This window comes from Neomonachus schauinslandi, chromosome 7 (assembly GCF_002201575.2).
Source record: "Neomonachus schauinslandi chromosome 7, ASM220157v2, whole genome shotgun sequence".
NCBI classification, from domain to species: domain Eukaryota; kingdom Metazoa; phylum Chordata; class Mammalia; order Carnivora; family Phocidae; genus Neomonachus; species Neomonachus schauinslandi.
In genome coordinates, this window is record NC_058409.1 from 118,869,059 (window position 1) to 118,894,990 (window position 25,932).

At 42.4% G+C, this 25,932-nt stretch overlaps 1 protein-coding gene across 1 annotated transcript in view; it reads right to left on the reverse strand.

The window, feature by feature from the left end:
• Window positions 1–1,475: 1,475 nt before the first annotated feature.
• C7 (complement C7) overlaps window positions 1,476–25,932 on the reverse strand; it is a 50,005-nt gene continuing 25,548 nt past the window's right edge. Inside the window, 10 exon segments of the mRNA XM_021696498.2 lie at window positions 1,476–2,723; window positions 4,590–4,774; window positions 8,046–8,136; window positions 11,790–11,981; window positions 15,500–15,632; window positions 18,006–18,093; window positions 20,051–20,222; window positions 22,289–22,517; window positions 24,873–24,998; window positions 25,000–25,040. Coding sequence (XP_021552173.1) covers window positions 2,542–2,723; window positions 4,590–4,774; window positions 8,046–8,136; window positions 11,790–11,981; window positions 15,500–15,632; window positions 18,006–18,093; window positions 20,051–20,222; window positions 22,289–22,517; window positions 24,873–24,998; window positions 25,000–25,040 — 1,439 coding nt within the window. The 3' untranslated portion in view covers window positions 1,476–2,541.

Here is a 25,932-nt window from a genome sequence, read left to right on the forward strand (position 1 = left end):
CATGACCTGAGCTGAAGGCAGATGCTTAACCAACTGAGCCACCCAGGCATCCCAAAACCTGCCTCCTTGTAACTTCCATATATTCTATCTGAATCTTCATTCAAGGGACAATGTGGTATATAAAGCTGGACCTGAATCAGACCTGGGTTTCAGGTAAGAACACACTGGCATGGCCATTGTGGAAAATAGTATGGAGTTTACTCAAAAAATTATTTAAAAAAAAAAACTACCATATGATCTGCAATTCCACTTCTGAGCAAATATCGAAAGGAATTGAAATCAGGATCCTGAAGAGGTATTCATAATACCCAAGATATAGAAACAACCTAAGTGTCCATCCATGGATGAGTAAATAAAGAAAATGTGGTATATACATACAATGAAATGTTATTCAGTCTTAGAAAAAAGAGGGAAATCCTGCCATTTACAACAATATGGATGGACGTAGTGGACACTATGCTAAATGAAATAAAGCAAACAGCGAAAGATATACTATATAATCTCACTTATGTGTATAACCTAAAATAGTTAAGTTCATAAAGAAAAGAGTAGTAGAATGGTGGCTTCTAGGAGCTGAGGAGGGGGGGATTTGGGGACATGATGGTCAAAGAGTAGCAAGGTTTAGTTATGCAAGATGAGGAAGTTCTGGAGATCCACTATACGTCATTGCTGTAGCTATGTGTTAGCCAAAATGCCTATCGCTAACAATACTTTAACATATACTTAAAATTTTCTAAGAAGGGGGGCGCCTGCATGGCTCAGTCAGTTGAGTGCGTGACTCTTGGTTTTGGCTCAGGTCATCATCCCTGGGTGGTGGGATGGAGCCCCACATTAGGCTCTATGCTCAGGATATACTCAGCATGCAGAGTCTGCTGAAGGTTATCTCCCTCTCCCCTTCCCCTCTGCTCCTCCCCCTTGTCCCGTGCAAGCCCTCTCTTTAAAATAAATAAATAAACTCTTTTTAAAAATGTTTTCTGAGAAGGAAGATCTTATGTTGTGTTCTTAACATAAAATAAATAAATAACAACAACAATGAGAAGAGAGGTGGGGGAAAACTTCAGGAGGTGATAGATATGTTTATGGTCTTGATTGATGCGTACTTATCCCCAAACTCATCGGAGTTGTATACATTAAATTTGTATAGCTTTTGGGCGCCTGGGTGGCTCAGTTGGTTAAGCGACTGCCTTCGGCTCAGGTCATGATCCTGGAGTCCTGGGATCGAGTCCCGCATCGGGCTCCCTGCTCGGCGGGGAGTCTGCTTCTCCCTCTGACCCTCTCATGCTCTATCTCATTCTCTGTCTCAAATAAATAAATAAAATCTTTAAAAAAAAATTTGTATAGCTTTTTACATGTCAATCATACCTCCATAAAGTAATTTAAAAAGTAAAAATATATTTAAAAAGAACACATTAGCCATTCTTCGTGGAAACATTCTTTAAAATTAAACATAATACAGCTGAAAAAAACTCCAAAGAATAGTATCTTTAATGAGATTTTAATCATTGTCGTTTTAACTAAGCTTTTGTTGAAATGTATTTATCAGTACCAGAAAAGTACAGTTATTATTTGTATATGAAAGCATATTTTAAATTCCACTTAAGCCCACTCATTTCATCTCCCACAGCTGCTTTTTTGTTTTGAAGAAAGATGAATAAGGAATAAATAGAAGGCCAATGTCTCAAATTGATGTACCTGTGTGGCCCCCTGAAAAATCCAAGCATGTATTCATATGCGAGAAAACTGTGCTGTCAAATACACAATCTCTCAATAGCTCAGGCATGAACTCAAGCTTCCTACAAAAGAAAAGGGGGGAAAGGGGGCAAATTGCAGTTCTTGCGCTTGACACGCCCTAGAGAAAAGCCCCAGAGAGAAGAGGGGATTGTATTTGTGCTCAGACAAGAAGGCAGAAGGTGCCAGTGAGGATAGCACAGTGGTTCTGACATTTCCCGGGTTCGGATCCCTGCATGTGGTGCTGGAGTCACAGGGGGAAGCCTGAGACGGCTGCTTGGGGTGGATAATTGTATCTGTCTTTTTCCATTCAAGGTCCCCTAAGCCTTCAGCTTCCCTGAGCGAAGCCAACCTCTCTCATCTTACCTTTTTTCCTAATCCATCTGTACAGTGTGTTCTGGCCCATGGGTGGGGTCAATCATGTGTTAAAGAATCCTAGGGCTGAACGGAGGATTCGAGTTTCTCTGGTCTAAGCCTCTAATTTTCGGATTTAGAAAGTCAAGGTCCAGACAAGTGAGCAATGTGTCCAAGAACACACAGTCAGCTCTTGCACAGGTTCGTGTGCGTTGTTCATCCTGACTGACATTTTACGTAAGAAGAGAAGGCCTATTATCTGGATTCGGGTTTGGCAGAACCGGGCGGGGGGCGGGGGACACTGTGCTGGTGTCCGCAGCTGGGAGTTGAGGAGAGACGGTGCAGGGCCCGGAGAAGGAAGGGGCCTCCCCGGCGGGCAGAGTCGCCTCAAGCGCTCAGTTACGTGTGTTTGAACTCAGCCACAGCGGGCTGTGGGATTCCGCCCAGGGGCCCGGGAGCCTACGGGGTCCCCGCGGCGCAGGGCCCTGTGCTGGTGACAGTGACGTCCTGCCCTCGGCACCTGAGCGCGCCAGCCGCGCACTCGCTCATCGTCTGCTCCACGCCGTCCACTTCCACGCAGACGCGAAAGCCGCCTTCCTCGCACTCCGAGGCTTCTCTGCAGACACACCTGCCGCTCTGGGCTGGAAACATAAACGACGGAGGCTTAATGGCACGTGGTGGAGCGGGGAGAGTCCAGGCACATAACCTCCAAAATCACGATGCTCTACAGAGATCTCTAGAAGCGCCTGCCTCGGGGGCCGCAACCAGCCCCCCCTGGGAAAGCAGTAGGACCGGGAAAGTGAGGCATTTTGCTGCACTCCGAATAAGCAGGATTTGAGGCTGGCCAGGCCGATTGGCCGGACCCACGTGGGCCAGCTCTCTCCAAGCCAAGGGCTCCCCAGTCCTCTCTCGTGCTGTCTAGGGAAGCCAGAAACTGAATATAAATCCCTCAACCCCTGACAGATAAGGAGACCTCAGCAAAGACCAAGTTGCTGCAAGGCTCAAACAAGGACAAAGAAAAGAATTCAATTCGCTTTGAGACACAGGGCATAAAACGCAAAACGCCATATAGCCCGTAAAAATAAGCCAGAAATGAGTTGGGGAGGAATTCACTGTGTGCACTGCAGGTGCTGGCCAGCCCACCGGTGACTGCCAATCCTAATGTGACCCAGTGGTTGGGGTTCAGTACGTCCTGGCTTGGGCCACGAACTGTCCAGGAGCGAGAGGAAAAGGGCCCGGCTGGTACAGGCCACGGGGAGGGCATGAGTTGCTGGCAGAGCTCTCACAGATCACACAGTCCAGCTCCCAAATTTCCCCAGATGGGGAAACTGAGGGCAGTGACTTGGGTCCGGCCACGCAGGCTTTCCCCCTTAGTAGTGTAGCTAAAACTGAGAGGAAGGCCATGCAAGGGTGCTATTTAAGATCATTGTAAGTGCTACTGGGACGTAGTGCTGGCAAATCTCGAGCCACGAGTTGAAAAAGTAACTCCTTTTTCTATCGTCTTCAAATTCTTCTGAGTACTTCTAGGAGAAAGTGTCACCTTGGCACTGACAGGCTTTTAATACTCCCCTAACACTTGCTAAACTCCCATTCTCAGGGCTCCTGGGTGGCTCAGTTGGTTAAGCGACTGCCTTCGGCTCAGGTCATGGTCCTGGAGTCCCTGGATCGAATCCCACATCGGGCTCTCTGCTCGGCAGGGAGTCTGCTTCGTCCTCTGACCCTATCCCCTCTCAGGTGTTCTCTCTCTCTCATTCTCTCTCTCTCAAATAAATAAAAATAAAATCTTTTAAACTCCCTTTCTCCCACAGAAGCAGTACCCCTCAAGCTGCCAGCCCCATCTGGCTAGACTCTACAACCTTATTTTGTTTCTCTACATGTATTTTTATAGTTACCTAATATTTATGGCACGCGATAGTTCCTTTTAAGAAAGTGATAAGAAAATGTCCTTTTTTAAAAATAGGTATTTTTATGTGAGTCTATTTTTTAAAATGAATACATAATCTGGATAATACAAGGAGCAAGAACCATGAAGGGGAAATGGGAAGCACCAGGGTTTGGGAGGACATTCAGACCATCGAGGATGGGTTCTTGTTCTCTTAGGTACTCGATCCCCCCGCCCCGGCTCCCCAGGGAAGGCTATGGGCAAGGACAGTTCACTCTTGGACCAGCCTGAGACTTTCACATCCTCAGGGATCTGCTTGGATTTGCTGCTAAACTAGAACGCCCAGTTTTAAAAACCTCAGTACTGGGGCGCCTGGGTGGCTCAGTCGTTAAGCGTCTGCCTTCGACTCAGGTCATGGTCCCAGGGTCCTGGGATCGAGCCCCGCATCGGGCTCCCTGCTCCGCGGGAAGCCTGCTTCTCGCTCTCCCATTCCCCCTGCTTGTGTTCCCTCTCTCGCTGTGTCTCTCTCTGTCAAATAAATAAATAAAATCTTTAAAAAAAAAATAAAAACCTCAGTACTACTACCTTCGCATTGTTATAGTTACAAGTATGAAATGCCCCTTACCATCACATTTTCCCCAGAGTGGACAGGCACCACAGGCTTTCTCAGTGGGGACAGGCAGAGTGCAACTGTCCCTCCCAGCAAGGGTGTAATTTCTACCCTGACAGTGGAGAACATGCATCTTGCAAACTGTCAGAGGCAGTATCCTTTTGCTTCTCTCATCTCGAGCACATACATCCAAGGAGGATCTGAAACAAATTTTTAAAATTACATTACTTAGAAGATTTTCAGTCTTCAAAATGGAGGATGAGAAGCGAAAGGAGAGGCTCTGAGCTCAGGGCCTCCGACGTTACCAGCCACAGCAAAAAGATGGAGCAGAAACTTCAATCTCCTTCATGCCTGGGGCTCACCCTCCTCGGATCTTCAAAATGAACGTATTTTGCTCCTATTTGCTCACAATTTTTACAAGCTTAGGTGTCTCGTGTTGCTCTAGTTCCAACTAGAGCAGATCAGATACAGCAAATTAGAAGAGGAGGCAAGGTCTGCTCAGGACACTGGTGGATTGACAAGCAGGAAGGAGGCAGAAAATCAGCAAAGGTCACACACTCAGAGACTGTAGTCTGTTGGGACTGTTGACTGCAGAAATTAGGTCCTCCCAGGCCAGCAGGTCTGTATGGCATTGTCCAACACTTGATGACCAAATCCTCAAGAGAAGATGAAATTGTATTTTTCAACGGGATTTTTTTTTACAGTATAGTTATCAAAACCAGGATTTTTAATATTGATACAATACTACTATCTATTTCACAGACAATATTTGTCAACTGTTCCCTAAATGCCCTTTACATCTTTTTTTCCCTCTCCAAAGTCCAAGGATCGCACACTCCATTCAGTTGCCATGTCTCTTTAATCTCCTTTAACCTGGACCAGTTCCTTAGTCTTTCATTGTCTCTCAAAAAACGAAAACAAAGTTAACATAATCAGTGGGATTTTTTAAAGTACTGATGTTTACAAAGTAGTTTAGAAATATTTCTATAAAAATATATTACTTTTTTGTTTCTTAAGCATGCATGCTAAAATGGTGAGATTCGGCTTTTTGGAAAGGTCACTAATAAAAACAAACACCTTCCTGAATGTTGATAGATAAGGAAGGCATTACTGTAGTGAACGCTTAGACAACAAAGTATTTTTGTATGGTAGATGGAGTTTATATTTATTTTTATATGTATTTAGCTCTAATATTTTCTTCAATACCAAGAGCTAAATTTACTTGGAGTTATTTACATCACAAAAACAAATCCTTGTATCTTTCTTTTATCTGCTTATTTAAGCTTTAAATTGAACTACTCAGAACAGCTCAAAGGGCAGAGACCTGGCAAAGCCACCTTGTTATCAGTATCTGATAGAAAGCTCACACCATGTCTATAAACAGCAGGCTACAGATAAAGTAAATGAATCAGAAAAGTTGGAAAGAGGATGAAAGTGAATCAAAGTCAACAATGATTCATAAAAAAATAACACCACAGTCAGAACACCCTGGGTGGACGACCACTACAATTTACACTGTTTGGCTATATTTTTCTCGAAAGAAGTTACTTCTTATAAGATACTGCCACAGGGGCGCCTGGGTGGCTCAGATGGTTAAGCGTCTGCCTTCGGCTCAGGTCATGATCCCGGGGTCCTGGGATCGAGCCCCGCATCGGGCTCCTGACTCGGCGGGGAGCTTGCTTCTCCCTCTCCCTTTGCCTCTCCCCCTGTTCGTGCTCTCTCTCTATCTCTGTGTCTCAGATGAATAAATAAAATCTTTAAAAAAGAAAAAAAAATAAGATACTGCCACAATCACCATTACCCACTGTAGGTGTTCAAGGAGTTAGGTGTGTGTTTCGGGGACAATAATAATTGAAAGCCAAGTACAGCTCACCCTCCAGCAACACTGGTTTGAACTGCACTGCCGGTCCACTTATACAGAGATTTGTTTTGATACTATAAATGTATTTTCTCTTCCTTATGATTTTCTCAATAGTATTTTCTTCTCTATAGATCACTTTATTGTAAGAATACAGTATATACGCCTGGGTGGCTCAGTCGGTTAGGCGTCTGCCTTCGGCTCGGGTTATGATCCCAAGGTCCTGGGATGGAGCCCCATATCAGGCTCCCTACTCAACAGGGAGTCTGCTTCTCCCTCTCCCTGCCACTCCCCCTGCTTGTGCTCTCTCACCCTCTCTCTCTCTCAAATAAATAAATAAAAATCTTTTTTAAAAAAATATTTATGTTATTGGTAAGGTTTCCAGCCAATAGTAGGCTATCAGTAGTTAAGTTCTGGAGGGAGTCAAAAGCTATATGTGGATTTTTGACTGTGTGAAGGGTTCGGCACCCCAACCCCCGTGTTGTTCAAGGGTCAACTGTAATTGGTCAGTAATCGTATGTTTTGATTCAAACTTAAAGATGACCAATAAATCTGGGGGCTTAGATCTCTCCCATTTGCCTCTCCAGATTCACTCTCCATTCTCCGCCCCACTGCCAGGAAGGCTGACACTATGAACCACTTCCTTATCCTCTAGCTTCAGGTGCAGTTGATCAATGGCAGGAGATTGGAGGGATGTTTAGTGCCCTGGCTCACTCCAGGGTGGCGGGGGGGGGGGGGGGGGGGGGGGGGGGGTTGGGGGGGGTGGCCACAGGGGGGGGGGGGGGGGGGGGGGGTGAGGAGGGGGGCGTTCTCTGAGGTTCCTAAAATGAGGGACTCAGCTCTTCCTCAGCTGCCATCTGCACAGTCTTCTCTGTCTCCGGCTTTGCATAAAAGCCCCTCTTGTCACTGCTTCAGGCCCCGGGCACGGATATGCACCCTGGCTGTTGGCAGTCAGGGACTACTGCCCCCTGGCGTGCAGTTTCCTTCCCTCTGCCCACATGTCTATAAATAGTCCCGCTAGGAAAGCTCCTCTTGTCCTAAGGCAGTCAGACTCCCTTGTCCCACTAGGACCATAACCCAGACATCTAGTACCTACTTCAGCTATCCACCTACAGCAGAGTGATTGCAAGCTGGGTGGCATTCTTATAATGCCCATCTCAAGACACAGCCATTTCGAGAATCAGAAAAGCAGCTACTTGTTATCTCTGTTGGAACACTGCATAAGAGTTTATATTTCAAGGGAATTTCAACCCTAATTTCCTCAAGCTCTAAATCCTCGAGTAGTGACAGTGTTTTCATTTTGCCCCATTTCATGTATAAAACAAGCAGTACCCGAGTCCTTCAGCCTTTCTCTAGACGGACTAGAACACTGCTTAACGCCGCTGGTTGCCAGGCCTGGGGTGACCCAGGCAAATAACAGACAGTAGATGGGCCAGGCTAAGACGCAAACAAAGATCCTTAACCCTTGGTCAGCAGCACCTTTGATCTAACAGAGAGACTAGCATCTACTGACACACTTTTTTTTATCTTGAATAAAATAAAACAAATAAAAATAAAATATAAAAATAATAAAATAAAATAAAAATTTTTAAAAAAGCAAAAGCAGAGCTTACCCACATTCATAGGGCATTTTACAAACACATCTTGAATTCTGCAGTTTCTCCCAGCGCTGACATTCGGGCACTGCTGGTGGCAAAGGGGCCTCTGAAAGAAAAGGATAAGGGAGATGCAGTCATTCGAAGAGCTTCTTTGTGGTAAACAAGATGTTATTTTAATTGTTGAACCAGGTTCTGTAATATCCTCAACTGCCACAAATGTGTACAGTTGAAAAACAAAGCTGTAAAGCGTTTTACAGGAGACAGAGCATTCCTAGGAGTACCCTACAAATAATTTCATTGTTACCATTTCTTGAGCATTTCCTATTGTGTGAGCATTGACTATTGTGATATTTAATCCTCCTTAACAGATGCCCACTTCAGAGTTAAAGACATTAAGGGTCAAGGGCACCTGGGTGGTTCAGTCGGTTAAGCGTCTGCCTTCGGTTCAGGTCACAATTCCGGGGTCCTGGGATCGAGCCCCACATCAAGCTCCCTCCTCAGCGGGGAGCCTGCTTCTCCCTCTCCCTCTGCCTGCCGCTCCCCCTGCTTGTGCTCTCTCTGTGTCAAATAAATAAATAAAAATCTTAAAAAAAAAAAAAGAAACAAACAAAGGGTCAGAAAAGCTAAGAAATTGGTGCTAGTTCACATGTTTAACAGATTGGCCAAGCCAGGATTTAAGTCCATGTTTGTCTCAACTCAAGGCCAGGGGAGAAGGCTCCCTTTCATTAAGAAATTGCGATTTAAGGGCGCCTGGGTGGCTCAGTCGTTAAGCGTCTGCCTTCGGCTCAGGTCATGATCCCGGGGTCCTGGGATCGAGCCCCACGTCGGGCTCCCTGCTCTGCGGGAAGCCTGCTTCTCCCTCTCCCACTCCCCCTGCTTGTGTTCCTGCTCTCACTATGTCTCTCTCTGTCAGATAAATAAATAAAATTTAAAAAAAAAAAAAAAGAAATTGCGATTTATAAACTGTTGTCTGGACTGCATTTTACCCACTCTGTCTATAGTGGGACAGAAAGCAACATAATGTGATCTATACATGGAGAACTCCCTAGTACCCCAAGATGTATAATAACCTCTCACATGATTGATAGGCCAAATATATCTAAAGAAACATCGGGCTCCCTGCTCAGCAGGGAGTCTGCTTCTCCCTCTCCCGCTCCCCCCTCTTGTGCTCTCTCTCTCTCAAATAAATAAATAAAATCTTTAAAAATATATATATATATATTTTCTAGTTTTATTGAGAAATAATTGACATACATCACTGTAGAAGTTCAAGGTGTACATCATGATGGTTTGATTTATATCTATTGTGGAATGATTACCACAGTAGGTCTAGTTGACATCCATCATCTCGCTAAAATACAATAAAAAAAAAAGAAAATTTCTCCTTGTGGTGAGAACTCGCAGGATCCACTCTCCCAACAGCCTACCCATATATCATAGAGCAGTGTTAACCATAGTCTCTGTGTTGCACTTTACATCCCCAGTACCCATCTGTCTTATAACTGGAATTTTGTACCCTTTGACCACCTTCTTTGCATTCCCTCTCCCCTCTCCCCTGCCTCTAGCAAATAAACTTCTAAGCATAATGCAGAACTCATTTATATGACTTTATCATTGAACTTTAGTTTTGGTACATTTAGATTAGACTTTCTCATCCCCAACACTATTGGAATTTTGAACCTGGTAATTCTTTGTTGTGGGAGCCTGACCTGTGCATTGTAAGATATTTAGCAGCATCCCTGGTCTTCACCTACTAGATGCCTGTGAATGAAATTCTAGATTTTAAATGTTTTCTAGAAGTTATTATAATTTCTTTATGAAAAATCACTGGTAGAATTAGCTAGACCAAAGACCTTTGCATTTAAGAACATATAGCTTGGGGGCGCCTGGGTGGCTCAGTCGTTAAGCGTCTGCCTTCGGCTCAGGTCATGATCCCAGGGTCCTGGAATTGAGTCCCACATCGGGCTCCCTGCTCGGCAGGAAGCCTGCTTCTCGCTCTCCCACTCCCCCTGCTTGTGTTTCTGCTCTCACTATCTCTCTCTCTGTCAAATAAATAAATAAAATCTTTAAAAAAAAAAACATATAGCTTGGTTATGTTCATATATCTTTACGTCGAGACTACATATTGATGGAGGGAGGGAGAAATGAGTGGTTAGTGTTTAATGAGCACGGAGTGTCAGTTTGGGAAGATGAGAAAGCTCTGGAGATGGATGCTGATGATGGTTGCACAATAATGGGAATGTACTTAATGCACTGAACTGTACATTGACAAATGGCTAAAATGGTAAATGTTATGTTATGTCTGTTTTACTGCAATAAAAATAAAAAGACTACTGATAGCAGTTATTTTAAAACATCAGCCTTGGAGGCTGACAAACCTGGAGTTTTCTATTTGTGATAGGCTTATTTTAAGGGAAGTTACTATTCTTATTCATCATGTCTTCTGAAAAACACGCAGGCCTGAAAAATATCCTTAACTGAAACTTTAATAGAATTTGCTACTGAGTAGAAGAAAATTCATACCGAATTGTGCTACAAAATGACTGGAGCAGACATTTTAGAAAGACAAGTATGTAATATCTCCTTTGGAATGAAAGAGCAACCTCAGCAAGTGTACATTGTTCTCTTTAATTTTAGAATTCCTGGTACAGGTCCATTACTTCAAATATCCCTGATAAATTCATATTGATGTGTCAGTGCCGTAGAAAACAAAGCACTTGTCTCTGCTGTGGACCTCTGACAGCTAATGAGCACATGGGCACCAGCATGGCGGGCACCCGGCTGGCCCTGCTGCCTCCTGATGACAATTAGTGTCTATGTTTAACACCACAGCCCACGCCCACCTTCAGCTGCAGAGGATTCTGTACAGCCTGCCCTCTCTTTAGCTGTGACCATCGAATTCACCTGACGGTATCACTCACAGAATCTAGTACTTCATCCTCACCATAAGAGGCAAATTTTAGCATTGGATTAAAGTCATTCACCAGAAAAATAAGAATACCATACAAAATGGAATGTAAATGCGTTTTCCTTCCTTCCTGTTTCTTAATTGTCACAAACATGTGTTTTCCATTTATTTTTTAAAATGCAAACAAAAGAAACAGGAGGTGATTTTAAAAATAAATCCATCCTACCTTAAATACCTCTAAAAAGAAATGGTTTGGCTTTCTAAACCTCTTCTCACCGTAGCTTCTTAAAAGATCATTTTAATTTGCTTGGTGTTCAAAATACTGAATTTTTGGATTTCCACTATTAAGAACATCTGTACAAACCATAACACTTTGCTTTCAATAACTTCTGCTTTGCAGTGTTAAGTGTAAATGCTTCTAAATTTTCTATTTCAATAATGCTAATAAACTCTCTGAAAGCCCAGGAGTAAACATAGATTTTTTTATAAACTTTCAACTCAACTCTGTACTTAATAAAAGTACATTCCAAAAATCTGGAGAAAACCAGAAATTATTTTTTAAAAATCCTTTATTTTCTTAGCACCAAAACTTATCTAATCTTCGGTAAGAAGGATTTAAGTTAGTTTCAGAATCACCAGGGCTCTCCTTGCTGTTCCTTGCATCCCATGAGTCTACCTGTGCCATGTGAAAAAGAGTCTGTTATCCAGTCTATGAACTGACCTTCTTGTAGAGGGGCAGGGATGGAGGGAATGACTCGCAGTTATGTCCATTCAGTGCCATAAAGGACTGTCACAAGGACCCTCACTCACCTGAGTGCAGGTGTCCTTGGACAGACCTATGAGCTACTCACCTTTTTGCACACACTGAACACTCTTCATATCAGGACTCCACTTAAGGCTGGATCCACAGAGAAATGCTGAAGGACCTTCTAAGGACATGCCACGTGAACAGGAAATGGTCACCTTCTCACCAACTCCATAGAATGGTTTGCGGGGATGACTCTGTATGCCATCCATCAGTGCAGGTAGAACACAGGCAATTTCTAAAGATAAAAGAAAACAGAATACAAGGGTCATTGCTTTCCTAAGCCATCTTTTTTTTTAATGATAGCTTTGAATAGTGCTAATACACATGCTCTGCTTTTTTCACATTAGAGGACAAAGAGCTTCGAAGAGGTAAGTTCACTCCTGGGATACCCTGAAAGACATGTCCCACAGTGCCTGGCATGTAATTAACCAATGAAAGACTGAAGACCAAAACAGTTCCCATCCTCCACCCCTACCCTCAAAGCAATGTGCCCACTTAAAATGAACCAGACTTATAAACAGAGTCCTAAAGCCCAGGCTGCTGTGTACCACGATTTTCACAGCTGCCACTTATCTCTTGGGTCTGGTGAAGTCCCACCAAAATTTTCCCAAAAGCACTATTCATCTGCATATCATTAACATATATCCAATTAGATATTTTTACTATCTGAAAGTTTTAAAGAACCACCTTTAACCTTACAACCATACAAGTATTAGTCTTTGGTTTTCCATCTCTAGTCTTTCTCACTCGATTACATTCATTAGCTCAAATCTTCTACTTGAGAAAACAGCAAAAGAGAAATATGAGAAACATGCATAGTTATGGGACGCAAGTCATAATTTATGATTTTTAAAAAAATCTTGGCAATCTCTCTAATGGACTTTGGACAATATTCTACAAAATCCTGCTCTGGGGCGCCTGGGTGGCTCAGTTGGTTAAGCGACTGCCTTCGGCTCAGGTCATGATCCTGGAGTCCCTGGATCGAGTCCCGCATTGGGCTCCCTGCTCGGCAGGGAGTCTGCTTCTCCCTCTGACCCTCCCCCCTCTCATGTGCTCTCTCTCATTCTCTCTCTCTCAAATAAATAAATAAAATCTTAAAAAAAAAAAAATCCTGCTCTGTTTCTTTACCATTTCCATCAGAAACTCCATTCATTCATGAATTCAAAAACAGCATCTATTGTGTGCCTATATTTAGCCAATTATGTTGTGTGCTGCTGGGGATGTAACAGATACAAGTCTACAACATTTGGTAATGCCTTTCTCCTTGAGGTATCTGTAGTTTGGAAAAAAAAAAAAAAGCTGAAAGACTGATAAACTAAGGAGGAACTGCAGCTCAGAGGCTGAAAAGCTGGTAGTTTTTAACAATCTTATAGGGCTAAGGGATCAAGAGTTAGAGTCTACTCCCATCACAAAGGAGGAACCTAGGGAGAAATCCCAGACTTTCTATTGGGATCCCTTAATGGCCACACCCTAGGAATAAAGGTAAACAAGACATAAAACAGCCTCACTGCTTGCCAGAAACAAAATCAAATCTTTTCTATAGGAAGAGAAGAACATCACCCAAAACCTCAAATGATTCCTTTATTTTTTTACACATAAAGTCTGGCATTTAATCAAAACTAATCTAACATTCAAAAGGACAAGAATTAAATAAACTCCCCAAAAAAGACAATAGAAACAGATCCACAGCAGGTCCAGATATTGGGATTAACAGCAACGGACCTTGAAATAACTGTGATTAACATGTTGGGAAAAAATTAAATAACAAGGTGCAGAATTTCAACAGAGAATAAGAAAGTATAGAAAAGTGGACAAATTAAATATCTAGAATTGGAAAATGAAATTAAGAACACAACAGTTCTTAAAAGCGGATCATATACAACCGTATAGAGACTTAATAAACTGGAAGGTAGATCAATAGAAAGTATTTAGAATGAAACAGAGAGGGCGACTGGGTGGCTCAGTCCGTTAAGTGTCTGCCTTCAGCTCAAGTCATGATCCCAGGGTCCTGGGATGGAGCCCCATGCTTCTCCCTCTCCCTCTGCCTCTCCCCCTGCTTGTGCTCTCTCTTTCTCACCCGCTATCTCTCAAATAAATAAAAAATAAAATCTAAAAAAATCATTTAGAATGGAACAAAGAGTGGCGAAAAATGATGTAAAACAAAGAAAAGAATGTAGGTAATATATACAGTCTAAAAAATACATCATTTGTGTCTCACAAGGAGAAATGAGCAAGAATGGGACAGAGTCAATGAGGACACAATAGTCAAGAATTTCCTAAAATTGACAAAAGACATTAAAGCCAGATTCAAGAAGTGCTTCGAATATCAACCAGGGTAAAGACAAAGAAGGTCACACCTAGGCACATCACAGTGGAGGTGCTTCTGAGACCCAAGCACTGGGGAAAAAAGGAAATTCTCAAAAGTAGCTGGACATAAGATTTTCAAACCAGAAACAGTAAGATTCAGAGTAAATGTCTCACTAGAAAACAGTGAAGTCAAAAAGGAAGGAATAAAATCTTTAAAGGCCTTAAGTAAAATAACTGCTAACCTAGAATTCCTTACCCAATAAAAATATCCTTCAAAAACAAAGATAAAATAAAGACCTTTTTTTTTAAATAAAGACATTTTAAGATGAACAAAGACTGGGACCATTTCTTATCAGTAGATTCACAATAAAGGAAAAAAGCTCTTCAAGCACAAGCATCTCATTAAACATTTTGAAGAACTAACTTTTGGCTTTATCACTCCAAGGTAGGAAATGTTTATATTCTATTTCAGTAATTTCTGCTCAAGGACTCCAGGAGTGAGAGACAGACAGAGACAAAGACAAAGAGGAAGAGGAGAGGGTTCTACAGATCAAAAAGAAGAAGACAAACAGAAAATAGGGGCCAAAAGTTGAACAGTCACTTCATCAAAGAGGATATGCAAATGGCCAATAAACATGAAAACAGGCATGACATCATAGTCACCAGAAAAAAATACAAATTAAAAAATAAGTTATTGCTACACACTCACCAGTACAGCTAAAATTTTTAAAAGAATGATGATGTCAAGTGTTGGTGAGGATACAGAGCTATCTTGGCTTCCCAGGTTCTGGTAGGGATATAAGTTGGTACAACCATTTGGAAGACTGGTAGCATCTACTAAGTCTAAATGTATATACACCCTATGATTCAAAATTTCACTAGGAGATATACACCCAAGAGAAAAAAAATGTACATGTGTACACTAGGGCTTTTTTCACATCGCATAGACCAACTGATAGAGGAAAAATATGTCTCTACAGCTCTATCCATCCGCCGAACCAACTTACACTGCAGTACGAGTGAGATGGAAGGCCAACAGTAGCGTTAGCTTGGTTAGCAGAAGCACGTACTCAGGTGCCTACATCTGAACAGAATAGGACCCAAAGCATTTGAAGAAGTACACTGATGAAGGTACATCCCTAGAAATCGAGTTATAGAGGATGTTCTGAAGGTCTGCGCCAGACCTGAGCTCCCTGACCTATTCTAATTTGCACCAGAAACTTTAAAATTGCAGTAAAATGTGCCTCCCCTAACAGGAGCACTATCAGCTAGAGAGCGCTGAGGGCTTTTTCAAGACACAACTGAAACCTGGACAGGATCATATGAGCCTCTCAGGAAAGGGAGGTCAAGACACGGGCCACACAGTGAGCAGAGGTTCATCTTGATTCATTCTCTTCCCCATGATTCTCTCATTTTAAGTTATACACTACAGCCAAGGCCACTCACTCTGACAGTGCATTTCCCCAACAAGCCACTGTAAATCGTCTCCGCATCTGGCTACAGGGTCTCCAATAAGAGAGTATCCTTCATTGCAAGTATATACTATGTTTTTCCCAACAGGAAACATCGCACCTTCATCCTAAACAGAAATGAAAGAGAGACAGAGAGAAAAAAGTATGTCTATTGTGCATTAACAGAATGTTTCTTTAGATATATTTGGCCTATCAATCATGGCTTCTTTGAATCATCAGGCAAACTAAGTTCAAATAACTAATTTAGAAAATTATCTATAAAAACATTTTTCCCTGTACGGTCCTAATCAACAACACTTGTACTACCATTAATTGAAATAAAGCCATTAACGCTACTCTACTATAATTTATTGATTGTCCCCAAGATACCAAGCACTGTCGTAAGCATTTATTAAAATTACTTTAGTGGACACTGCCCACGTCACTGTTTTCCCCCATGTTTCAGGAAAAGACAGTTTGTTTTTGGATTTTGGAAAGGTACTTGTCAGTCAATTCTTCACACTAAGATGTTATGGACTCTTCATTGGCAATACTGCCTAATAAAAGCCAGTAGGAACAGACAGAAATATTCAGATCCTATCAGCGTGTGCATGAAAGTTTAAGTTTCTCACTGATGACGTTTAGAGGAAGCAGAAAGCTGATCTTCTCCCATTCCACCCTCCAACCCCTACCCTGTCTGGGAAGTGCTGCTGGGACTGGGCCAGATTCAAGCACATGGTGTTGGCCTGTGATCCCAGGAGGTGAGCTTTCACAGTGAAGCAAGGAAGAATTTGAAGTCTAAGACCTAAGGATGTGATCATGCTCTTCTGGGGTTTCTCTTAGTTCCTTTCCTCATCTTTTAGGAATGACCCCAAGGGGAGGGTTGGAAGCTGGACCTGTTCTGCTCCAGGTATTAGAACAAAATCCCATGGTGCCTTTTTCTCTTCACTGTCAGTCCTAGCCCAGGCTGGCTCCATCATGGGAGTTGGTAGGAAACAGAGGGCCCAAGTTAATACCGAGGTTTGAAGAAAATGGGGAAGGACACTTGATTTGTTATGGTGCTAGTCTCTAGGCCTCCCTTTGCCTTGCAAAGGGGACTGCTATATGGGGAAGTTGAACTCAACAGTGCCCAAACTTAACTCTGTATCAGAACAACTAGTAGCAATTAAGAGTTGGGCGGGGGGGAGGACCTGGGTGGCTCAGTTGGTTAAGTAACTGACTTCACCTCATGTCATGATCTCAGGGTCCTGGGATGGAGCCCCATTACATCAAGCTCCCTGCTCAGTGGGGAGTCTGATTCTCCCTGTCCCTGTGCGCCCCGCCCCAACTCATGCCCTCTCACTCTCTCTCAAATAAATAAGTAAAAACTTAAAAAAAAAAAAAAACACAACTCTCAGGCTCTACCCTAAATATACAGAATGAGAAAAAAATGGAAGATAAGGGACAAGCAGCAATCTCTATTGTTAAGTTCCCTGGGTGATGCAGCCCATCTGTGGGGCAGTGTTCAGCACCCCTGGCTCCTTACAGGACACACATGCACTGGAGTTTGGGACAACAGTTCACGATTTGCTGAACCACACAAGTTTGCTTGGCCTTGTTCTCCAAGCCTATGTTTCCTTCAGGAATTTTATCGATTGTGGTAACTGTATTGGGACATATGAGTGTTAGAGAAGCTGGGTTCATTCCCCTGTCTCTCTCTCTCTCTCTACACACACACACACACACACACCTCTTCCATTTCCATTACCTACATTTGGGGAAACTTCAGTGAAATGTCAGTGAGTGTATGTTTAAGGGCCTGGAATTTGAAAGGCAAATCCTTGTGGAGAAAGAAAGACTGGCAGCACTGAGAGGGTCCTGATGGACAGTATCTCTTATGTGAGCCAGAAAGACACTTCACTGCTTGGGGCCAAAGCCTCATCATAACAAGCAGTGAGAAGAACATGAATTAATATGGCCCCAAAGCCAAAAAAATTCCCTAGAACGACAAGTGGCAGATGACTTGTGTTCCTTCCTGAACGAGAAAATTGCTCAAAGTATAATGACCCATATCTCACCAACACTGGCAAAATGTCTTACTGGCTTTTGGAATAAACCCAATATTTCATCCCAAACCTCATATTTATGAAAAAAAATTTTAAAGACATTTTTCAGTGGCAAGAATAAAGTTCTCTTTGTTGAAGAACTTGCTTATGGATTCCTATTTTAGTGTTCAAAATGGAAATGTTCAGCAGCCCTCTGGCATGATTACATTTCTAATTTCATTGGGCAGCAGTACTGATTTACCTGACCACAGAAGATCTACTGCCTTCTGCAGAATTCTAATCACCTTGGGCCAAAGAAGAAAAGTCACAAACCACTAAACTAAAATGCACATATAAACTATTTTTAGCTCTGTTTCATCATGGAAGAAGGAAATAGATTATGACATCAGTAGAGAGAGAGAACTTGGAGCAAAGGGTATATATGTAAAGGAAAATAATATATCTTCCATAACCAACTTGAACAAATCCATCTTTCAAGGCAGGAGGTGATGGACAGAATTCTTTTGGAGCCAAAGACAAAGGAAAACAATGTGGTTCAAGCAATCTGAAAGGAAAAGGAAACAAAACATAATTAATGTGATGGATTTCCACAGAATAATAAATATTTTGCAGCACAGTGAGTTTTTCGTTTACATCTGAAGGGACTCCATTCACATAAATACGTGGATGTGACTGCCATTCTCAGAATCGATATCTGATCATATCCTGTACTAGAAAACTCAAATATAAACTCAAGCTTCCAAAAAATAGCTAGTAAGTCAGTAGTATGAAGAACAAAAAGAAAGAGAAGAAAATAGAAGTCACTGGACAACACACCTACTTTATGTGATTTCTAGAGGTCACCTGTCTCAGACCTACTTTTTCTCCTGCTGTCTGCTTCTGAAATGCCTTTAACACAGAATTAATTCTGTATTAAAAATAAGGCAATAACACCGATCCTGCAAGAGAAGTAACACAAAAATAGTAACGAGCTTTGATTGAGCGTTTATTATGTGCTAGGTACCTTGGCAGTCGCTCTACAAATGTGCATTATCTCTACTCACATTCACCGTAGCCCTAAGAGGTATGTGAAAAAAACAGTGGCTCAGAAAGTTTGAATGACTTGTCCAAGGTTATAAAGTAATAAATATCAAGGCTGCATTCACACTGTAGTCAGTTAGGCTCCTAAAGTCATGCTCTTTCTACCTCCCACAAGGCCATCTCTAGACGAAGCTCCTGATAATAGTCACAGTGATATCCAACATTAAACAATAGTTTTCAGTAGTTCCCCCAAAACTAGCATGCCACCAGTATTCCCCCACTCCAGAGATTTGAAATCTGAGGGAAAACATGACAAATGGCCTCTGAGTGTTGCCTCCTCCTCAGCTGAGTTCCTTATACGCTTGCCATATTCTGAGGAAACTCACAAGTGTGAAGTCTTGGTTGTAATTTTCCTCTTTGTATGGAACAGGAGGAGATTTCCCCTCTAAGCACCAAGAAGAGCGAGAATTCCTTCAATGCCTTCCTTAGGATGCTCCTTTCCCTCCAGCTTTCTGTCCAGAGGCAGGGGAAATATGGCAACTCAGGCAGAGGCCTTCTCCAATGGAGACCCTCATCTTTTCCTCCTACCATAATTCCATATGTTCACCAGCCTCCTGGTCATGAGATATTCATTATTGTTGGATTATGAAGCACCAAATACCTAGGAAAAAGGCATCCCACCTCCCTATGCTTCTACCAGATACCTAACTATCTTATAGCTTTCTTCAACTCACATGACCTTCCAATTATCTTACTAGAATGTTTTGCCAATCCCTGATCAAAAGAGGTTAGTAAAGACAGTGTAAAACAGTAAGGTGTGGCCTGAATAATTCTGACCGATGGGTATAATTCATCAACTAAGCATTTTGAGATAGCTTTTGCAAGGTCCTGGCAAATGAGAAGTTGGTGTCAGACAGCTGGGCTAATCAGTCTTGATATTAGCCATCTCCAGCATCTGGCTTTATGCTTACTCCTGAATGAATGAATGAATGAATGAATGAATAGGATTGGTATATCTGAAAAGTAATACAACTATTAATGAATGCTTACTATGTGCCAGGCACTGTGCTGATCACTTTCTGTGCTGAATCTCATTTAATTCTGACAACACCCTACCATTGTTTTACCTTCTATGATTATACTAATTTTAGAGGTGTGGCAAGTAACTTGCCCAAGGTCACCCAGCAAGTAGGTGGCGGATCTGCTTGATGCCAAAGCTGCTCAGATCTCCTTGGCCAGATGGCCTCCCAGTTACCCAGCCTTTTGTAACATCTGTGTCAGGAAAACTTGAAACACACAAGTGCTAGTTGGCCACACATGTCTTCCTCCGTCAAGTGACCCCACTGCTAAAGGCCAAGTAGTCACTGATAAAAATCGCCATTTAACTTCTAAATCTTTGAATAGCGGCAATCGCGCATCCCACGCTTACTGCCGAGGGCACTGCGTTCTATGCAATTGCCAGGAGGTCCGGCCGCTATTACCGCAAATGCTCCAGCTCCTCATGCTCGCATGGGCTGCTTTCCGATGGTTCTCCAATACAGGATCGCCCACCCTCACTGGGCAGTGGGTTATTGCATTCTCGTCTCCTTGTTTTCTTCCCTTGAACACAGGGGCCCCAAGAGGACCAGCAACTCCAGCCCCCATCCACTCCTCCTGTAAGATAAGAGAGAGCTGGTTCAGAAAGCCTCGGAGAGGAAGATTTCAGAGTTTAGTGCTGAGCTTCCCACTCAGGTGGTTCCTGGGGGAGGGGACGGTCTGGGCACCCACTCCCTTCACTCGGTTCAGGAGGTATTCTACAATGACCAGAATGTCTCTGCACCCCGACTAGGTTTGTCCAGGTTAAGGCTGCATTAACGAGCTTCTTGTAATAATATCTTAAATTTGTTTATTATTTTGCAACTGTTTCAGAGCACTTTTACAGACATTCTACCGTTCATTTAATTCTCTCCAGAATGAATCAAGATGGGCAGGAGGTCTGTGACCATTCTCAGTTGATAGGTGTGGAATCTAAGACAAGGTGGTTGAACGTCATGCCCAGTGCCCTAATGGCTGCCAAGAGCCACGTCCAGACAGCAACATGGCCTTACCACGGAGTCCAGGCTCCTCTCGTTACAGCAGTTCCTATTGTGAACCTTTCTATTGTAAAAGCAGTGATGGAGCATGAGAACATAATCTACTGGGTATTCCCTACTCCCCAGAGCTGGCACTATTAAATGAGGAAGTGCCGAAGCAGGAGAAATGCATCTGCCTCCTGTCCACATCCCTCAGTCCACAGGCACTTGCTCAGCCCAGGCTGGCCACCTTCCAACTCAGGGCCGATTCACCACTAACAGTGCTTTTACAATTTCCCCCCATCATATTCCTTGGGGGAGGCAAGAGAGAACTTGCACTATAGTCTAAGAACTTGGCTTTCCTAGTTAGAAACTGATCTCAGAAACCATACCGCCGAAGCATTACTTCCTGATGATAGACAGATATGTTTACCGCTCCTTAGCTATTTCTACTGTGTGACCCACTCCTCAGTATCACACACACCAAAACTAAACTAATTTTGTAATATTTTCCCATGAGCTTCCTTATGCTTTCTTCCATAATTAGAAATTGAGCTAATAAAGTAGTCCCCTGAGCATATTAACAGGGCGTAATAATAGCTTGATATATTATGATTGTTACCCCAACCCTTACCAGCAGGGGGAGCTTCCATTTTCTCAAATAACAGGACATCCAAGCCACAAAGAAATGAAATCAAAGTGGTGGAATTTCAATTGACCAGACAGGCCACTTGGGAAGAGAATGAGAGGCAAGAATGCCTTCTTGATGCTTGTCTATAAGCAACCATAGTTTAGTCATGTAGTCATTCATTCATCAAACATTTATTAAGTGACTTCTATGAATCAAGCCCTGTGGGCTCTGGGATAAAGAAAGCAATCATCGTTCTGACCTTAAGAAATGAGCTTCCTAGAGGAGAGAGACATAAATAAATACAAAATTGTCTCGTACGTTGTCTACTCATAAAGTCAACCTCACATAGTTCTGTACTAAGGTACTTAAAGTACCAAGCATTCAGTTGGGCACATTCAGCAGATGTTCAAAAGTATTTGTGAATAATTGATTGATGGAACATAATATAAAATAAAAAGAGATATTTCAAAGAGCTTACCATCAGAAAGGTTAAGCTATGCATACACCAGCTCCACAGACCTATGTTATGACAAAACTTTAATGAGATGACTATGGAAGGACAGAGGTGTATTAGGCATTAATCCATTCCAGTGGAGGGCATGGTGGGTCTGTTAATTAAGACAGGAAAACAGAGGGGTTCCTGGGTGGCTCAGTCAGTTGAGTGTCCAACTCTTAATTTCGGCTCAGGTCATGATCACATGGTCATAAGATCGAGCCCTGCGTCCCTCAGGCTCCATGCTCAGCAGGGAGTCTGGCTTGAGATTTTCTCTCTCTTCTTCTCCCGCCCCTCCCCCTCCTTGCGTGCACACTCTCTCTCTCAAATAAATAAATAAATCTTAAAAAAAAAAAAAAAAGACAGGAAAACAGAGACAACAGAGGGCCTTGACCCAGTAGCTTGAACCCAGAAGTGAAATAGGAAGGGAGACACTAAATTAAAATGCCCATACACAAAGAAGCACAATGTCAAGGGCCGGACGGAAAGAGTGATTCCCTTCTCACGGTGTCCAGCATAACCAGCAAAAAGTCAGCACACTGACCTGCATCGTTCCCTACGAGGACTCCTTGCTCACAAGCCACACCAAATGTATATGGTTTGCAGTGGCACTGACATTGGGTCCCCTCAACGGTGGCAATGCCACCATTTTGACAAGGTCGGCAATGGCAGGGGTCAAATTCATCCAGATATTCCTCAAGCGCTTGCCTCAGGTATAGTCTTTTCACGGAGGCACAGGGTACTTCTTTTACCAGCTCATACAAAGGTGTCAGCTGTACAGATAAAGACATCATGGTCAATAATCAGGGTTTTAGGCAAGAACACTTTTCTTCTGGCATTTAGGATCAATCCCCATTAAAATAAAATGAAAAGCCACTCATGTCAATTCCAATTGTTTCTTGTTCAAACAAAAAGAAAGCAATTCACTTTCTTTGCAAGGCAAAAGGAAAAATAGGAATAAATAAGGAACAAGTATTTTGCATAAAATTTTTCAAAACCAACAGGACATCCATTTTCTAGTTATTGAAAGATTATTTTGAAGGCAGTACATTTCCACCCTTGCAGAGGACAGAAGAAAAGGAAATACACTTAAATTACAGTGAAGAAGCAAGTGCAAATAAATTTACAATTAAATACCCTGACTCTAAGAGACTTAACATGTCTCTTAATGGAGACCGTGACTATTTTTCCCTGAAGAAGTTTAAAACAGATAGACAGGGCAACACTCTCGGGTCCCCTCCCTCTTTGGGAGCTTTGCATTCTATCATTCAATAAGCTTTACTCTCGCTCAATAAACCTTGTTTTGCTGCCCCCCCAAAAATAAAATATAAATAATAAAAATAAAACAGATAGACATTATTGTTCTGTGTTGAATACGTCTAGTGAAAAGCAACTTGGAGACCCTAGATGGGCTGGCTAAGCTTTAACAATCTGCTCTCCTAAGAGCAACAATGCTCTGATTTGTAGCATTTGCCAGTTTCTGTAGTATAAGAACTCTCCCCATGGCCAATCTCAGGTTGCCACTGGAATGCCAATGACTGTGGAGTTGGGAAGATATAGGCACCACTGGTTCTTGTGAAGGTCTGAGTTGGCGGCAGCACATCACTGCAAGGATGAGGATAACTCAAAAACTCAGCCACATCTCCCTCCATCTCGGCCCGCGCTCTCTTACACCGCATTATGAAAGAACAGACTGCATGGCCTTGCGTGGACATACACTGATAGTGAGTTAGCACAGCTACCTATGATAGTTACAATCTGATGTGGAGAAGAGCAGAGGTGAGAATGAGAAGGAATGTCTGTTTCTCCCTAATCAACAATTTCGAATTTTTCAAGATTTGTTATGGGGCTCTGGTATTGAAAATAGGTCATTGTGAATATCGATGGTGGCACTTAAGGATAAGACCTGCTGGGAAAACTACCCTCCTCCCTTCACCCTTCTTCCGAGGCAAGTGGGTGCATGTGGTGTTAGGAGGGTACTCAAGGAGCTATTGTGATTTGGGGGGTTGTAAAATGTATCCAAGTTTCACCTGGGACATTGCTTGATTCCCATGACAGTTAACAGATCAGAGAATCAGTTCTGCTACAGCATTTGTTTTGAAAATGTGAGTTTGTTGCATTGAGACGGATGTATTAGGGAACACTATGATCGTATCGCAAATTTTGTGTGTTCTTATGTACAGTTTCATCCACAAGAAAAACCAGGTGAAATCAGAAAAGTGGACACAACCCAAGATAGGATTGCACAAAACGCACACATACAAACACACACTTCAGACGTCATCAGGGTCACTGCCTGTACTAACCTTCACCCATCCACATCTGGGGCTACAGCTGTCTGTCCTCTGGGAGCTCTCCTTCTAACGCTTCACAATCATTCAGAAGCTCCAACCCTCCCATCACCCAGCAAGCTTCAAGTCTTTTTCTAGGAATTGTGCCACCTTAATGTAGTAGATGCATTTCTTAACAATTTAACACATAGAAACCCATGCTATTGTTTTTACTGATGTCTGTCTTTTTTTTTTTTTAATGAGTTATCAAGATAAGTTTTTGAGTTTGGTGTCCTTAACCCCATTTTCCCCATAAGTCAGGTGGTCTTTACTGTGCAATTCTGCCTAGTTCTCAGATTTTTAGAAGCACATATGTTGCATTATAAAAGAACTGACTGTGTCAATAAAACATCCTAAAATTCGGCCAGACAAATTTGTTCTATCTTAATGTACACGTCTCCAAGAGCCTACATGTCATGGCCCGAGGAAGAAAGGTCATCTGATGGGACACTAGACAAGCCTAAATGCTTTCCTCTTGCAAGAATCTATAATTCTCTGAATAAGAGACCAAGGAAAATATAATCAAATTTTGGTCAAAAGCTTAATACGCAAATTTCGTTATTAATTTCTCTTGGTATTTACAAGACATTTAACCTTTACAATTGAATTATGGACATAGAAGATAATGAAGCTTCTGTTTATTATTATGTATGCATTCATTTCACTATACAAAACATAATTGGGATACAGAAAATGCTAATCACAGCTGTCTCTGTTTAACCACCTTGATTTAATCTCATTTTCCCAGTGCGAAGAAACATGCCTGCTTTGTGCTGCTTTCAACAGAACAGGACATACCTTTTGTTTTATGACTTGGGGAAGACCAGTCACAGATTCTGCCCAGGAAGAATATCGCTGTTTGTTTCCAGCAGGATTGTCCAGCTCCAGGAAACTGAGACCAGACACGAAGCCTGAACCTCCCCCCCCTGACAAACGGGTCCCCTCGCAGCACGTTGAGCTGAGTTCCTACACAAGGAGAAATCAAATCAAGTAAGTCAGGATGCACAAACGAAACGAAAAGGAGAATATGAAAGTGAAAAGTCTATCAAGCACTAAAACATAACCCATCCAACTTTATGACGTTCGGGAAAAGGAAGAACTATAGCGACAGTAAAAAGATCAGTGATTGTCAGCAGTGGTGGGTGAGAGAAATAAATAGGTGGAGCACGGAGGATTTTTAGAGCAGTGAAAATGCACTGTATGATCCTATATGGTGGATACATAGCATTAGACATCCGTCCAAACCCACAGAATGTACAACACCAAGGCTGAACTTGAACGTAAACTGTGGACTGTGGGTGATCATGATGTGTCAATGCAGGTTCATCAATTGGAACAAACATTCCACTATGGTGGGGAATGCTGATCGTGGGGAGGCCTCAGTTTCTGACAGGAGTATATGGAAACCCTGTCCTTTTTGCTCAATTGTGCTGTAAACCTAAAACTACTCTTTAAAAAAATGTCTATTAAAAGAAAAGAGAAGGGACGCTTGGCTGGCTCAGTCGGTGGAGCATCCAACTCTTGGTTCCGGCTGAGGTCATGATCTCAGCGTTGTGGGATCAAGCCCCGCATTAAGCTCGGGATTCTCTGGCTCCCTTGCCCTCCGCCCCTCCCCCTGCTTGCACATGCACAGGAACACACATGCTCGTTCTCTCTCTCTCAAATAAATAAATAAAATCTTTTAAAAAATAAAATCTTAAAAAAAACAAAACCACAATCATTACCTGAAAGTAGATGATTTTAGGGAATTATTGTTCATATTCTTAATGTTCTTGGTATAATAAGAGCATTACGTTATATAGGAGACTGTATTCCTTCTTAGAAAATATATGCATAAATTTTGGGATGAAGCATCATG